This window comes from Perca flavescens, chromosome 8, assembly GCF_004354835.1.
Source record: "Perca flavescens isolate YP-PL-M2 chromosome 8, PFLA_1.0, whole genome shotgun sequence".
NCBI classification, from domain to species: domain Eukaryota; kingdom Metazoa; phylum Chordata; class Actinopteri; order Perciformes; family Percidae; genus Perca; species Perca flavescens.
The window spans coordinates 30,519,529-30,537,277 of record NC_041338.1 but is presented as its reverse complement, the minus strand read 5'-3'; the positions used below and the strand labels follow the sequence as shown (position 1 = coordinate 30,537,277).

Sequence of the window (17,749 nt, the reverse complement as noted above, 5' to 3'; positions counted from 1 at the left end):
TGCAGCACTACCTGTAACATGTGCACAGTGCTTTCATACACAATATGAATGTTTATCTGCAAATGAACAGTTATACAAAATATGCAATATCTTGTCTTTCCACAAAAGTCAAGGAAGCACTTGAAAAGCCATGATGAAGGGACAGACTTGTAAGGAAAAATCTCACATCTTTACTTTTTATTTCTTTTATTTTTTTTTTGATTGTCTTTCTCACCAAGTTGTACTGACACTTTTTAGAGCCAAAGCTGGCTAATAAATACAATGAAATGTTAAAACGCACAATTGAATTTCAAATACAATACTCATCACAAAATGTATGTGACCAGGAAACTTGTGTTCTGCTTCTGCCGGGCACAACTGACAAGAGCATGAGGTTTTAAAGAGATGAGAGGCGATGTGGCGGCACTAGAGCTGCGGCGACAAAACTTGCTTCAAATAATGAAATGTTTCTAAAGAAATGGCAATTTACTTGTGCCTGGCATGTAGGAGGCTTCCTATAATGACCTTTGACTGTTCTAATTTATCATGTTGAAAACCAAACAACAACTTCACATTAGTCAATACTAAAAAAAAAACAACATAGAATTTATATCCAGTGCTTAGGATGCGTATGACACTAACAGAAATGTCTATGCATGAGGCTTTTTCTTTTTTTTTTACCGTGGTGCAAGCAAAAACCAATGTTCAGTCCCAGCTTGTGAAGCAAGTAAAAACTGCCAGATATGGTCAGAACTATGGATTCATGAAGACGTGTGAAACAGCTGAACAGAGCACCCAGAAACCACCCGAGGTCACAGGTGTTCAAAATGTTCAAAATGTGTGTTGAAATAGACAAAGAAAAAATATTATGTGTCTAGAGAGAAAGAATGTGACATTAAGTAAAATAGAGGAAAAAGAGTGCACACCCAGCATGGTGCTAACCACTGTGCCGCACCAAGACGAAAGAGGAACATCTTGGTTCAGACTGTGGAAAAACTTTGCTCTGACTGATGGCTGACTGAGAAGCTGATAGAACTATGCACTTTCCCGCCTCTATTCTTCTCTTAATAATTTACTTGTCTTTAAAATATACATGCAACGTAGAAAAATGTACCCTTTTTGAAATAACAGACCTCTTAAACCCATATTTTGCAACTATATAAATTCTTTTTTTTTTTTTAAACACAAGTTTGGTGTATCTTTCCCACGTGATGCTGAGAAGACATTTACAAATATAAACAGGCTAATAAAAATAGTAACATTTTGTACCGCATCAAAACACAATTCAAAATACAGTGAAGGGATCCAGAATATTAGGAACTTTTATCCTACAGAAGGGTCATTCTAACACTGCTCATCCCCTTTCCTATGACGCTGAATGAACAGAGCTAACGGTACACTTTTAAGACTTAAAAAAACTCTTAAAAGTGTCTCAGCAGAAATTAAGCCAAAACACGTCTCTACCTTTGGCCAGATTGAAAGGTACAAACTCAAATGCTAAATGGCGGCGTTTGGTTACACTGTACTGCACTTAACAGCACAATATGCTAAGTGTTTGGCCTAAAGGAACTATGGGCAATGTGGTTCATGAAAGCACCAATGCAGTGGAATTGAGGAACAGACTCTTCTACTATAACTACATCTGAAAGCTGGAGGGGCTGCCAAAGATTGAAGTGTGTGTGCGTGTGTGTGTGTGCGTGTGTGTGTGTGTGTGTGTGTGTGTGTGTGTGTGTGTGTGTGTGTGTGTGTGTGTGTGTGTGTGCGTGTGTGCGTGTGTTTGTGTGTGTGTGTGTGTGTGTGTGTGTGTGTGCGTGTGCGTGTGCGTGTGTGACTGAGCAAGCGTGATGAAAACACATCCTCCCTGAGCTTTGCCTGTGACTGGGCCAGGAGGGGAGCCAGCAGTTACCGAGTAGAAACTCATCTCATCAGATAGAAAAAGCTGATTGTATAAGACTTTTTTGCAGCATTGGAAGTTAAGACTACAACATCCCGAGTGAATGTGAATGTAGGTTTGGCACATTTGAAGAAAATCTGTACAATGCCTGGGTACTTACTTACTTACTTACTTATTATTATTTTAATAATAATAATGATAATAATAATAATAATAATAATAATAATAATAATAATAATAACAATGTGATATAAGGGATGTTGCTCCCTTTATTTCATTGACAGTCGGAAAAGTCCTACCACTCTTTTTGTATGAAAACAAACAAAACCCAAAAACACATTCACAAGCTGGCACATCATACCTGAGCTGGGATATAAAAAAAAACAAAAAAACTAACAGTAATGTAATGTAAGCAGTTTGTCGGAAAACAAGATGTAGATGCACTGTATTCGTAAGAAACAAAAGTAAGACTATAAGATTACAATAGCTAGGATTTATATTAAAACTTTTCAAATTTCAAGTTCTGACAGTCCAGAGTTTGTACAGGCAGTGACCTGTCAGAAAAAAAGTCTATAGAACAAAAAAAAAAAAACACAGAAAAGTAAATACATAATGATAGAAACTAAATCACTCCTTAAACATTTAAGACCAAATAGCTGTTGAAGACCAATTCCTGATGCTTCAAAATCCATGCATGCTCTTTACAAACCACACAGCAATGTGTTTGTCGCTCATTTGTCCATCGTCCCATTCGCTCTCTCTCTCCTCTAACTCTTATCCGCTCCTGTTAAGATTGTCAAAGTGTAGGAAACTAAAGGTTATTGTCAGTTGGATGTCCAGGTGTCTGTTTAGCTTGTTTTCTTGGGTCACACTTTTTTTTTTCCATCAGCCCTCTCCTTCAAATGGACCTCCATCAAGATACTGCCGAAGAACTTCCTGAGCATGTCCGCTGAGTTTGAATCCTGTCTGGGCATGCTCAGTGCATGGCGCAACAGCGCAACATGTCCTGAAAGTTTGCCTGAAGGTCTCTCTAATAAACTGTGTTTTTAAAAAGTGTCTCTGAGTATAACAGGAGGTTTATTTTCTCTCTTATTTATTATTATTTTTTTTTTTACAACTGGACACCCTGAGCACACTCAGTTGGCACTGACGGCCTCTCGTGTCTCGTGGTCGCTGCTATAGTCCGACTTGGGCTCGTCCTCAAAGTCCTCGTACATGTCCATGTCGTCGTCTCCATTGGTGGGGTCGCTGGGCAGGTCCAAGGCTCTGACCCTGCCACCGTTGCTGCCTCCGCCGCCGGGCTCGGACTTCATCCCGTACGTGCTCTGAATGACAGGGATGGCGGGTTCAGGGCTGGCTGAGTTGCTTGAGCAGTCTGAGGTCAGGTGTGGGGATTGTGTGGCTGCCGTTGCCATGGTTATGGAACCTGGGTAAACTCCAACTCCACCGGGGCCGTTGCCGAGAGGAATCTGTGGCTGAGGCCTGAGAAAACAAGGAAAGAAGAGAAGATAAAAAAAAAGAAGTTATTAAACAAACGTTTCTTAATAAACAATAAAAAAGCCTTGATATACATAACACAACATGGAATAAGAATACATAAAATATCATGGAAAAGTACAGAAATTAGCACATATAAGACAAAAGACTGTGAGGCTACACTGCGGTGTTCTGAGCTAAAGGCTAATGTCAGCATGCTACATACAAGCTCACAATGACAATGCTAACATGCTGATGTTTAGGAGGTATATGGTGTTTAACATGTTATCCGATGCTAATTAGCACTAAACACAAAGTACAGCGTAGGCTAATGTGATTGTCGTCAGTTTTGCAGGTATTTTGACATAAACCAAAGTATTTTACAAACTTAAATTTTGACCTGATGATGGCGCAAGGGGACCACCAAAGTTATAACAATTCATCCTGAAGAGATATGTCTGCTAAATGTCATGGCAATCCATCCGATAGTTGTTTACTATACTTTTCGCGCAAAACCACAAATGTCAACGTTATGGTGGCGTTAGAGGAAACTTCAGGGGATCGCTGTACATCAGTACGATTCATCCTCTGGGGAACATGAATGTCTAGTACAAAATATAATAGCAATCCATTTGATAGTTGTTGAGACATTTCAGTCTGAGAAAAAAAGTGGTGGACAACAAACAAACAAGCCCTAACCCTAAAAAACAAAACAAAGAAAGAGGCTGCATAAAAATCTTTTTTTATTAATGAAATTGTGAAAAAATAGAATTATTTGGACATAGCAACAGTTAACTTGTCAACTGGTTACTGTAGATGGTGGACAGGTTGGCGTTTGATCAGATACTAATTCATTATAACCTCCTTTGAACAAACTGCTTTGAACAAAACATTAATTCTGAGGCCACTGAAGTTAAACAGCAACGGTCGGGCATGTCCTAACACGGAGCTCTCCCTGCCAGCTCACAGTAGCATCGGCTAAATAACCTTCTAAGATATACAGTAGATGGAATGAGGTTTAATGCACATCACTCAAACAGGCCCTCTGGCTCCTCAAATGAGCCACATAAAGCAGGAAAATTGCTGTCACTTTTCTCACCTAACAGTTTTCCCTCCTCTGTCTCCTGAAACAATTACCGACGTACGCTCTGACAGACTCATTTTCACATTAAACGCTTTAAAACAACACTGGTTTAGTCATATGGAATGTGCCAGCAATTGGTTGTGTACTGGCTCCCAGTTGCTATTTGATTTGATTGAAAGACCAGGCCTTTTTTTTTATGCATTTACTTGACCACACACAGTAAATGTGGCATTCAGCCCGTGACGTCTGCCTCGCTCTCGTTCCCTCTCAAACATCTGCTTATATTTCATATTCCACTATGTCTGTCTGTGTCCAATTTCACTGCCCGCAAGCGCCCAGCATTGTCCTAATTTAATAAATGACAAGCTATTAAAAATCGCTCCTATTCGAAGCCTTGGCCTCTGGTAAATCCATCTCAAGCACAGGCCACTGTGATGGCTTTAAACACATCCATGGCTGGTTCCTATTAAGACAATGCCACTGTTTTTCCCCTATCTGCACTGACTACACTCTAAAAATATAAAATGCTCTTCAGAGAAGGTTTAAAGGGTTTTGCAGATACCTTGAAACCTTTCATGAATGGTCCATAAACCTTGATGGTCAGCCCACAAACCTCTAGCAAATGGATGTAGTTAAGAATATTTATATTATATGCTGTGAAACATTAAGAAAAGAAATACATCATACCGTATAAAGTGCTAGGAAACAACTTAATTGAAATACATTTCTAACTGAAGTGCTCCGTAACTTCCTTTTGTGAATTACATTTGGTTTTATATTTCCTCTAGCTTATTATTTTTATCTCTATTCAGGCCAAGGTGGCTAGCAGGATGGCATGTGTATTAAAGAGCCAACTGAACTGAAAGGTCAGAGGTGCAACAGCAAGAGAATAAGCCTATGTGGGATCCAAGGCTTGTGGCTGTCCTTCTCCTTCTAACATTGTACGTAATGCAGTGATTGGGCAAGCTGTTTCTGTGGAATTACACCTTGTAAAACAAATTCTTGTAATTCCATTGCAAGCTGTACATGAGACATTGTGCAGTCATTCGAATTGAGTTACTTTGACGAGCTTCTTTATCTTCAAGACAAAGGATTCACTGCAGCTTTCTTTCAAACCACCCATACAACCACTAGTACCCGTGGTACTCACCCGACAAAGAACTGCCTCATCTCCTGACGCCGTGACCGCATCATCTGCTTGTACTCTCCGATGCGCAGCTTCTTGCCGTCGATGATGCAGGTTCTCTTGGGCCGCGGCTTGTACTTGTAGTTGGGATATTTCTCCAAATGGATCTTGCTCAAACGGGCCTGCTCCTCATAGTACGGCTGCTTCTCCTGGTTGGTCATTGCTTTCCAGCGAGAGCCTGGAGAAAATGATTGAGATTTTTATCTCGTCCATTCTTTCTGTTTTGTTTTCGTTTTATTTAGCTTCGTCATAAAACATACATGTATCTTAGGAAATCAACATTACAAACTTAAGGAAGTATAGCTGTATCTGTGTCTCTGTGTCCCAACCGGCAGCGGCAGATACCCGCACACCAAGAGCCTGAGGTTTCTGCCTAAAAAGAAGTTTTTCCTCGCCACTGTTGCACTAAATGCTTGCTCTTGGGGGAATTGTTGGGTCTTTGTAAATTATAGTGTGGTCTAGACCTACTCTATCTGCAAAGTGTCTCGTGATAACTCTTGTTATGATTTGATGAAATGAATAAAATTGAATTGAATTGACAAAAATGAAGAATTTTAGGGAGTGACATAATCTAAACTTCCTTAAATTTAAGGACTTTAGGGAGTGACAAAAAAAAAGTTTTGACGTGCTTCTCTGAATTGTTACAATTGTGCTGGTTGAGCACAGAGTTAGTGTTGAAATAGATGTAATGAGAACTGAATTGGTGATCAGACATGGCTAACATACTGTCACTTCAGCTGCACATTAAATCAATCATACAAAGTACATAAAAACGTCTGCGTCTCTGGTGGTTTCTTAAGGTTGGATGTTGTCATGTGAACAGACACAATAAAGTCTTTAACCAAGGAGGCTGTTAAAAATCAGGAGTGGATTACATTCGGCTCTCTCTTGGCTTAAGAAGAATGATACATTGTGTACTTTTTATTTCCCCCCGGTAAGAGGACCTTCTGAACAAGTGGACATGGCCATTACCGCAGGAACGCAGCACATCTGCGAAGCACTCTGATAACTGATTATACACTCTCCGCCTCGCCTCTCTGTTTATCTAGGTTTATCACAAACTACTTTTGTACTTTGGTGACACAGGAAAGAGAGTTTTTTTAAGCCTGCCACCCACTCCCCAAAGTCCAGCTGTGTTATTACGTTGGAGAGACATGCATTGTACACATGCAGTCATATACACATACACAATTGTGCACTTTAAATTCTGCCTTTTTGTTCCTATATTGCTTGATAGATTGCTGGAAAATCATTTCTTAATGCTTCCTGGAAACAGGATCTTACTATTCACATTGAACGGTAAACAACCTTTAATTAAATAATTTTACTATGATAATTCATTGTAATACGAGAAATACCTATCCAACTTAAATTTAGATTCTCTCAGTGAAATCTCTGCACAAACGGCACACAATATAATTGCCGGAAGCACTCGTCAAAACACAAAACCGTCGCTCTATCAGAGCCCATTCAAAGCTTCAAGTCAGGAACACAGACCCACCTAAGAAAAAGCAATTTGTTAATGTTGCTCCGGAGAAGCATTCACATTCAGCAACCCTCGAGCTCACCAGAGCCCTGCATCGGACAGTGGAGGTCTTCAGAACATTTCGCGAACAACCGTTATGCTCAGCACCGTGTGAATGGCTATCTGTGTCGAAGGACGTTAGTATCAACACGGCTACTTTATAACGGAATGCATCCATCACACTAGTCAGGCTGGCACAGTGGAGCTCTGTGTGTGAAGTGTTCCAGGGTTAAAAGCACACTAGTCCTTCTTATAGTCCGCAGCCTGCTGGTAATAGACCCTATGAACCGTAGAATATAGAGGCAGAGTAACCCTAATGAGCGGAGAGGCTGACCTGAAGAAAAATGTACAGGTTTAAGGACCATCTACTGTCAATTGCAGTGTGTCTTTGAACAAGATGGTGGAAGGAGGTAAAATTACGTTTTAAGCCACAAATGTAAGATGTTGAGACACAGCAATTTCTACCTATTTTCACTAAAAATTCACAGATTTGGTTTGAACTGATATCCACCTGGATTTTTTGGGTCCCAACGCATCGAAAAGATAGAAAGAAACTGATTGCCGCAGATTTTAGTACATGAGGTCCTCTCAAGGAAAACACAGCTCAGAAAATGCTTCCAGTAACAGAAAGTCAAGAGGAAAATGGGTGGCACATGCAAATAAACGTTTATTCTATTTTATCTCATTTACTAATATGCAACACAAACACTGATACATTTTTTTCCAGGAGAAAAATTAATAATTCACCCCAACTACATATGAACAAGTTATCACAAGGAGATAAAACTGAGGACAATCCTCCAAAAGCAGAATTTACAGTACAAGGTTCAGGCCTGGAATTTGTAGGAGTTTAGGTTTAGCGTTGAGGGTTCTCTCCCCTGTCGAAGTTAAATCCATAAAGTCTCACCTAGAATCTTGCTGATGTTGGAGTTGTGCATGTCAGGGAAGGTCTGCAGGATCTTTCTCCTCTCGTCTTTGGCCCACACCATGAAGGCGTTCATGGGCCTCTTGATGTGGGGCTCTGCGTTGCTCCTGCCCCGCGCCTCCCTGAACACTCGCGCCTCTGTGATATTACTCCCTATGTGACACAAAGGAATAACAAATACATCACTGACACATTTATCTTTCCTTTACGCTTGAAATGCAGGATATTGCTCGGATATGGATGAGCACTTCTTGTTAGTTTCTTTAGCCCTTCATCCTTGGGAGAGGATGTACTGTATAACAAAAGTATAACAAAAGTGTAACAAAAGTCTGATGGGGGTCTTGCTGGGATGTCCTCAACATGCTCACACAGACACACATGAGCTATACACAGCTTGCTTCTGCCTGATAGTATCTCAGCGCCTTTGCTGCTGTGTTTAGTCCTCTGATTCGAAACTAAACCACAATGAGACCTCCTCATCTCCTGTAAACAGTGGTGCTTTATGAGTAACAGGTGGGTTGGGAGGGGGAAAAAAAACAACTTTAGCACCAACTCAGCATCTGCTAACTGTATGCAATGCCCAGTACATGAAGTGTTGTTATCATTCATAAAAAAAATTGAGAATTTTTATTGGCAGTAAACTTCATCGACCCTTAGCCACAACAGACGTGTTGTCTGTCTTCACCTGCTTTTGTTTGCATACTTGTACTGGGTGGGATCTTGTGTCACAAACACTTGTTGTGGAGATAAAAGGAGGATAATTCAGCCTTGTGTCATGTACTTGCAGGAATAACAGTGTAAACAATTTCAAAAATGTTGACATTGAACACTCTGTTTAGCTGTTTAAGGTGTCCTTCACCGTAGCTTCCTGAGGAGCACAATAAATATTTGTATTCCCTGAATACCTGCATGTTCTGGCCTTCTGGAAGATGCCTTCTTCTTTATTGTGGATTTGTAAAAAGGCAGACCACCAGAAGTAGGGCCTCTTCTAAGTGAGGCCCACGGGTCACTGGTATCAATTTAGTCTGAACAGGATGTGACCGCTTCTAACTGAGACTCTGCTTCTCAAAACTCTAGCAACTCCTTTCTTTTGTGCATCTGTACACATTTCTGAAGATCATTTTTTTAAACAAATATTTTTATTGGTTTTTCCCTTTTTGCAACAATCACAATTACACAGAACCACATATAACATTAATTCTAGATCTACATATTTATACACATATCAACATACACATCCCTACAGCAAAAAATAATAATAATAATAGTACTGATTATATTATACTGGCCAATGAAGATTCAAATAGGATAAAAAGGGCTGCCAGACCCCATAAAACTTTGCAGAGGAACCTCGGATAGTGTACTTAAGATGCTCAAGTTTAAGACACGACATCATCTCTGTAACCCAGTGTTTGTAAGATAGTGGCAATGCCTTTTTCCAACTGAGAAGAATCAGGCGTCTAGCCAATAATGTGGAGAAAGCTATGAGCTCTGTCTGATTGGTTGCTAGCTGCATTTCTTCTGGCACTACCCCAAAGATGGAAGTCAGAGGATTGGGATCAATATCTTTGTTACATATAAATGAAAACGTTCCAAAGATGTCTGCCCAGAATTTTGTTAATATGGGGCATTCCCAGAACATGTGGCTCAGGTCTGCTGGTTCCAAACTACATCTGGGGCATGTTGTGTCTGACCCTGGATACATTTTAGCCAGCTTGCTCCTAGAAAGATGGAGCCTGTGAAGTACCTTCAATTGCAAAAGCCTGTGTCTAATGCATACCGAAGATGAATGCACCAATTTTATTGCCCGTTGCCAAGCTACATCAGATATTTCTATACCCAGTTCCTTCACCCACTGCCTCTTTATACGATCAAGCGAATCTTTGGATGTTCTCATATATGATAGACCATTTCTGAAGATCATAAGCAACCAGCATAAGGAGTGCAAGAGTCAGAAAAGTAGGCAAAACAAGTGCAATTCAACAAACCAAAGGAAGATGACAAATGGAAGAAGAATATGGCACAAAAACTACCCAGAGATAGGCAGCGGAGGTGCTTACCATCCAGATCTTCTGGTCTCGTCAGGTCAATGACTCGATGGACCATCTTCCCAGCATCCTCCCCGAGCTTCCCCAGGTGCTGGCTCAGTGACTCATAATGCAGCCGCTCCTGCAACACAAGAAAAAAATACGAGAGGTTATTCGAAGCAAGCTGCAAATAAATACGATGTGGCCGCAGCACTGCTGAAATTTGAGAAATGTGACGCGAGTTGTGCCCAAAATAAAACAAATTCTTTTAAGTTTTCAATTCCAATTCAGTTCTTATTATTTAATGTCTGGATGAAGTCCCTGTGTATGCCTGGCATCTTTTAAATTGGGTCACTAGAGATGACTGTGATGGTAATGCCAACAAAAACTCCAGTAATAGCTGGGTTGAGTTGGCACTGAGTGAAGTCCAGCACAGCCCCCAAAAATGAGCAATTTATTTCGAAGCAGCTTCTCTACTTTTTCACAGTATCTGAGGAAAATGAGTCATGACTTTTGTAATGCGATAAGCTAACAGACGAGCTAATCACCTTCCTCATCCTCCCATCATCAAGCGCTCCTTCTGATTCTGCCTTGTGCCTGCAACTTGACTTCGGAGACAAATAACTTCCACAAGCAGCCTGCCTTGGGACCTTCCAGCTAAAATTACCCCACCACGCTACCAAACTGGGGTGGAAAACATTGAACCCTCCACACAGCTACCGCACATCCACACTCCTCCTCTCCTCTCCTCTCTTCTCTTCTCCCCTGCCTTCCCTCCCTTCCTCCCTCTCGGCTCTCCTTTTTCTGGTGACAGAGGCATTTTGTTTGACGCAAGGAATGGTTGCCGGGTGAAGTCATGCCGCGGTAGCCGCTGGCAGAGTTGGTGGAACTTAGGGGCCGGCGTGTATGTATGTATGTGTGTGTGTGTGTGTTTGTGTGTGTGTGTGTTTATATATGAGTCGACGCGGGCCAATGTCAGCACTATGGCAGGGCTGTAATCAGGCCCACCACAGAACATGTGCCTGGGCAGTGCCATGCTCACCGCAGGAAGCAACCGCCTAACAAAGGACTAAAGAAAAGAAAAAAAGAGGGCAGAGGACAGAGGCAGATAGAGAGAGAGAGAGCAAAAGCAAAAGGAACAGGACTGGAAAACTAAACCAGAGACAAGAATAAGGCTTGTGGTGCTAAACAATAGCCGGGGGAAAGCGGCCATTGCTCGTGATGATGCTTTCAGACTTTGGGAAGTTTGAGTTTGGTGCTCTAAACATTAAACATTGGTGTAGATTTAAACTAGTGTAGTGTCAGATGCACCACAGAGCAACATGTATAAACATCCTAAGTAGTTAGAGACGTATGAATGTTCCTGGTAAATAGGAGGAGACCAATGGAAAAGTAACGCACAGTAGAGTTAGGGATCTGGAAAATGGACTAGGACAGCATCAATAGAGGTAGACTGATCCAAAAAACAGATTAACAGCAGACCTGGGTAAAAATTTGCAAATATTCCCTGTGGTTGGTCTACTTTTGGTCGACTTGAAAGTTCTTGTGGCAAATGCAATAAGGAGCTGTCTTTGCTTTGTTTAGTCAAGATTGAAATAGGTTTGGCCTGTGCGCCTGCTGGTTTGATACTGGACAGCTGCCTTTTGGAGCAGCATTACAGACTTTTTTCGTTCATAACTTTCTCTTTCATGAGACTCCATTTGTATTGTGTACACGATTGGATTGTGCTCCTGTAAATGCTTTTGTCTTCATCACAGAGGGATTATCTGGTTAAAAGCAGTCCGAGGAGTCCTGATGTTCATGCAGTCCCAGTGAAGAGGAAGCACACTTTTCAGGAAAAACAGTATTTGTGTGTATCTGAATGGTTTTGAGCAAGTAAATCCCACCCATCATGCACGTACTTGATATCAAATTAATATTTAACACAGGTCGAGAATTGGAGCAAAAAGACAAGCAGACAAGGTGACGTATCAAAGACTAAATAAATTAAACACAATCAAGGACATGTGCAGGGGCAAAGATGAATTAAACTAAGCAGAGGATTGAGATTGACAACTAATTAAAATTCTAAGTTAAATAAAAAACAGTTGGGAAAAGGAACGCAGCATTCACTTTAAAAACATATTTTAAACACACTAATGCTTTCACTGGCTCTACAGCCCAATATATGTATATTGCTAAATTTAAGAGACACCGACTCTTTTTGTTCCGCCTGGTCTCCCCTCTTCTTGGCGTTTGCGTCTCTCCAGCGTTGCCAGGGTAACACTCCAAACATCACTGTTTTTTTTTTTTAATCCACACCGTATTGAGCTCATTACCACAGTTACAACTCGCCTACCGCCAGCACGGCCTGCCTCCAGCTGACCCGCAACCGTTTACTGTCTCCTCCCGGACCAATCAAGTTTGGCAACCTCCTCAGTCCCCCTCCCGGCGTTCCCTCTCTCTTCCTATTTCCTTCATCTCTTTTGCTCTCGTTCCTTCTTCAGACTTCTCTGTGTGCCGATAGAGCTGTCACTCAGCCCTGTTCTGTTTTTTTTTCTCCCCCTCCCCTCCACTTCTTCTCCTTTTCACCATTCCTCCTATTCATAGCCTTTAACACCACCAGCAGCAGCCCTCCTCCCCTTGAGGCTTCAACCCCAAAGAGGTAGACACTCAACAGTCTATTTGCAGGTGCCAGACTCAGCTTTGTAGTATACATTATTATAATGTATATCATTCAGGCTTCAAATACAGCAACATTACGGTGACCTTTAATCAAGACTTGGAACCGTGTAAGCTGTAGGTTTAACAGGCGCGCTTCCTACAAAGACCAAACTCACCAGCAGAGCCAATATAAACTTCTACACAACCATTTCCTCCCTCCTCGCCTCCCTACAGACTCATTCTGCTCTATCAACAGAAACGGCAAGCATGCCGACCAACTCTATTCAACCGGGTACAGACAAAATACATTTCTTTATTATGAGCCTTATTACTACTTAAAGACCCTCAGATTTAGAGATCTGGTAAATTTCAAAACTGTGCAAAAGTTAAGAATAAATCTGAGAGGAATGTGCCTGTATAAGAAACAAAGGACGAGGGCTATTGAATAATTTGTGGCAAACTCAAACTATTTCATTGTTACAAGAAATATGATTTGAAACTATCGGGTAAGGACAACATAACTTCTGTTCACTGTGAATTCTGATGGCAGATTTTGTATTGACGTGGAGCCGTATACTACTGTCGTTTCAACCTTCACATTTTTGCCATTGGAATTTTATGTTGCGTCATCTCCATTCATTTACATGAATTGCTTTCTTTTCATCTTGTGAAGGGTTTTGCCTAATTTCTGACAGATTTTAAATTTCTGGCAAAAGTGTCCAAACTCTTGACCCACTTTTGTATGGCTGCTGAGGGATCAACCTAACTGTTAAATTATGTGAGCACAGACACCAAAAACATCCACGTGTCCCCATCATTCAAAGTCGAGTGATTGTTTCCATACCCAGCATCATCCAAAGTGAGAAAACAGATCTTGAAGTGATTAAAAAAAAAACGGTTTGTGTTCCTTCTTATGTGGCCTGTAGATTTACCTGCACTCAGTCTGCCATCACCTACTGTGTTCACCTCTTATGGAAACAGGAAAAGTACTCCCTCGTGGTTCAAAGCAGTGTATTATTTTTCTATCATATTTCATGTCAACTTTACAAAGCTCCTGTGCAGAGCTGTACCATGCAGCCTTAGAACTTCATGTTCTCACTTTACAGCATATTCGAATGAGTTAGAGCCTTAGTGAACAATCTACCGGGGACACATGGGTGATTTTGGTGTTTTCATTCAAAACATGTCAACTGAGTATTGTGCAAATCTTTCAAAAACTTGGTGTTTTCCTTTAAGTGGGTTTAGGGAGTGTTTTGTGGCTGTTTAGATGGAAAAAAAAGTGCACAAGCTTAAACACACACACACACACACACACACACACACACACACACACACACACAAACAGTCATACATAGTGGCTATTTCAGTGAGGCTTTGGCAGCCGCAGGCCAGCTGGAAGCAACGTAAGCGTAAGGTGATACTCAACAATGCCACTAACTGGCCAGGCCTCTCGTCTGTACACCAGCTATAATGACATTAACATGGCCAAGGCCAGTGCAGGGCCAGGACACAGACACACACACACACACACACACACACACACACACAAAGGAGCGCAGGATCACTTTCAGCTCTTAGGGAAATGTCTATGTCGTTGATGCTTGAAATTAATGCTGTGGGACAAAAATACACAAACATAAAGCGAAAAAAAACACAAACACACACACACACACTCAGACGTCACCGCGTCGACTCCATTTGTGTTGAATCAGCGCGGGCAATAAATAGCTCAACATTCAATATTACACTGAAATACCATTTACCAGTTGCCTCATTCCCTCCAGAGAAGCCTGATATGCTGCGCTCGTACAATGTGATAAAACAAAAAGGCTTGGCCAGAGCCTCAAAGTTTCTAAGCAGAGGATTTGAGCAACAAATTTATTCAACGAACCAAAAACAACACACAAATCCAAGGTAAAGAAAAAGAGCTGGTCTCGCTGCCTCCCGAGGTGGAGCGGGTGAGTCACACTCTCAGTATCCAGCAAGTTCCATCCATGAATTGTTTAAGACAAAGCAAAGCCTTTGAGTACTTTAGAAAGAAAAAAAAAACACACACACACAAAAAACGTCTCCGTCCCAAAGAAAAAACGATGTGTTTAAAGCTACGAGAGAGTCTTTGAGCTGCTGTTCTTAGGTAACGAATAACAAACTGACAACAAACACCAAGGCCTGCTGTCGTCCTCGAACCGGAAACAATTACTTTGAGTTTCCAAATGAGCTTTTTATTAGGAGGCATGGAGCTATAAACCAAATTACTGCATTGCTTTGGGTTTTGTTCTTATAAAGTTGGAAAATATAGAACTTGAGAAGCACACAGGGCTCTCCCTGCAATACACTCACCTTCATCTGCGATCATTTCGAAGTTAACTTTGCACAAAACTGAACTTATTTGGAAACATTTGTGGGATTCTTCACCAGACCTGTAGCAAACGACTCAAATTAAATCGGAATAAACTATTTATTAGTATAGGCTGTTGTATAATTTATATATATGAGTTTCTCAGTGTTTACCAGCATAATGACTTATATAAAAAAAAAAAAAAAAAAAGTCAACTTGGGAATGAGGATAAGTACAGCGGAGAAATATTTTGCCAAATGTTGGATGTTTTCCTCCGGAAGATGCAAGGCAAACAAGTCCAAAAAAAATTCAAAACAGCCTATCCTTGGAGTGCACCAATCATGACCTACTTGGGGTTGTTGGGTTCAAAGTCTCCACCCCTAAAATATTCATGAGTTCCTCTCCTCCTCCTTTTCCTCATCCTTGCAAGCAACATGGGATCAATTGCGCAGGAGAGCCGGTCTAATCATATCTCCTATATTACGGAATGTCTGATCCCTGGAATCTGTGATTGGCTGATCAGACTGATTGAAGATGTTTTGGAATATGGATGTCCCTCTGGATATAAGATCCTGGTACAAAGGCCCTGTCTCCCACATGGAGGGGGGAGGTCCCTTCACCCGAGAAAGGCCCTTTAATTGGGCTAAAACCTCGAGGCCGGGATCCCCCGCCCTCTAGGGCAAGTGGAGAGCTGGACTCCATTATACACACACACACACACACACACACACACACACACACACACACACACACACACACACACACACACACACACACACACACACATTAATGTTAACACCATCTCTTCTCCCAAAAACACCCACTCAGTCTCAGTCAAGCCAGGGACACACACACACACACACACACACACACACACACACACTCACACACGTCAAAACCATCACTTGTCATTGGCCCAGCTGCTCCCTCTTCAAAGCTGTTGGCTTCTGGGTGGCCGTGGAGATGAGAGAAGAAAAGAAAAAAAAAGTCCTCAAGAGCTGCAGCTCGAGCCAAACAACAGCAAATATCAACCATGAATATTCTTCAGACTTCTGCACAAGCTGAGCGGAGACCTTGAACACTCGGCCAATGGAGAAAATAAGACACTTGAGCGAGGAGTTTGGAGTTGGAGATTTGTGTCTGTGTGTGCCCGTGTGCCTGTGAGTGTGTGTGTGTGAGAGTGTGTGTGTGTGTGTGTGTGTGTGTGTGTGTGTGTGTGTGTGCGTGTGTGCGCGTGTGTACGCACGTGAAAAAGCAAGAGAGAATATTACGTGGACCTGAACGCTGTATAAATGCAAAAGAGATCCTCTTCCCTTTTTCTCCTCGCCACATTACTCTGCATGCTCCTCCAGCTGTGGGCCGTTTTAGAAGATGTGTTCACATCTTTAACTGAAGGAAAACTAGTGATACCACATTGTAAAAGCAAAGGTCCAGCATTCAAAAGTTTATATGTAATAAATATGTAGTAAGAGTGTACTGCCCAGGTGCTCAAGTAAATGGGACCAAGAAGGGGTGATATTTTTTAGGAAATGTAACACGGCTTTTTTTTAATCATTTGAATGCTTATGTAATAAGCTAGAGCTGTATACTTTTTGTACTTATTTAGCAGGTGTTTAATGTGATTGTTGTGTCTGTGTATGTGTTTCTATTCTGTTTATATGACATTTTGATGGGTACATTTACTTTGAAATGTCTGTGTTGGAGGTACACCTTTCTTTAAAGGTTGGTAAATGAAAATGGTCAAAATATGTTTATTGAATAAAGTGCAGACTCTTGGAGCAAAGTGATAAGTGTTGCTGAGTTGTTCCTGCACAGTTAAGTGAAAGTGCAAAAATTTTTGTCAGCAACATGTAAGTAAATATACTTATTATGTAAAATAATACATTAAGATTTATGAAGCATTTTACAGTTGTATCTGGTCTTGGTGGAGCAATTTTTTAATACACTGTTGAGTGCTTTAATTCATAGTATGCATCATATTTTAAATCTAAATGTTTTGTATGTAAAAGTAAATAGTAACTATCGTTGACAAGTAGTGTAGCGAAAAATCCAAGAAACAAGTTGCATGAGATAGAAATAGTCAAGTGCCAGGGCCTGAAAATTGTACCTTAAATGTCACTTTCCCCCCTGTTGGTGTGTGTCACATGAAGTGTATAATATGTGTGTCCTTGCATGTATGTAGTTTACGTGTGTGTGCAGTGGTTCAATCAGAATTCTTGCTTCACATGAAAGAAAATGCCTTTGAAAACCACATTAATACCATGTGATTCCTACAGACCTTATCAGTCAACTGTGTCTGTGAATCCTCTTGTGTAGCCACACGTGATCTGTCTGCAGCGGTGGAACAAGTATTCAGATCCTTTACTTAAGTAAAAGTGCTAATACCACACTGTAAAAATACTCTGTTACAAGTAAAAGTCCTGCATTCAAAAATGTTACTTAAGTAAAAGTACGTAAGTATCATCAGGCAAATGTACTTGAAGTATTAAAAGTAAAAGTACTCAATGCAGAAAAATCTTCACATTTTAGAGACTGGAAATGATCAAAAGTGTTCAATTGGCTAATCATTTCAGCTGGACTTGTAGGCCGTTTTATTGTTGGGTTGTTTAATTTATAATAAAACATCATATTTTATAAACTACATGTGTTTTGTGTGCAAAAATCTTAATTTG

General features: G+C 40.9%; 1 protein-coding gene across 7 annotated transcripts in view; it reads right to left on the bottom strand.

The window, feature by feature from the left end:
* Window positions 1-1,733: 1,733 nt before the first annotated feature.
* The window catches only part of LOC114559752 (transcription factor SOX-6), a 112,897-nt gene continuing 96,881 nt past the window's right edge, over window positions 1,734-17,749 (bottom strand). For all 7 annotated transcript variants that reach the window (XM_028584602.1, XM_028584601.1, XM_028584600.1 and 4 more), the window contains 4 exons: window positions 10,130-10,238; window positions 8,052-8,222; window positions 5,584-5,797; window positions 1,734-3,355 (listed from right to left, as the gene is read on the bottom strand). In XM_028584602.1, the coding sequence (XP_028440403.1) occupies window positions 3,010-3,355; window positions 5,584-5,797; window positions 8,052-8,222; window positions 10,130-10,238 (840 nt within the window). In that variant the 3' untranslated portion in view covers window positions 1,734-3,009. The remainder of the gene's footprint in view (window positions 3,356-5,583; window positions 5,798-8,051; window positions 8,223-10,129; window positions 10,239-17,749) is intronic.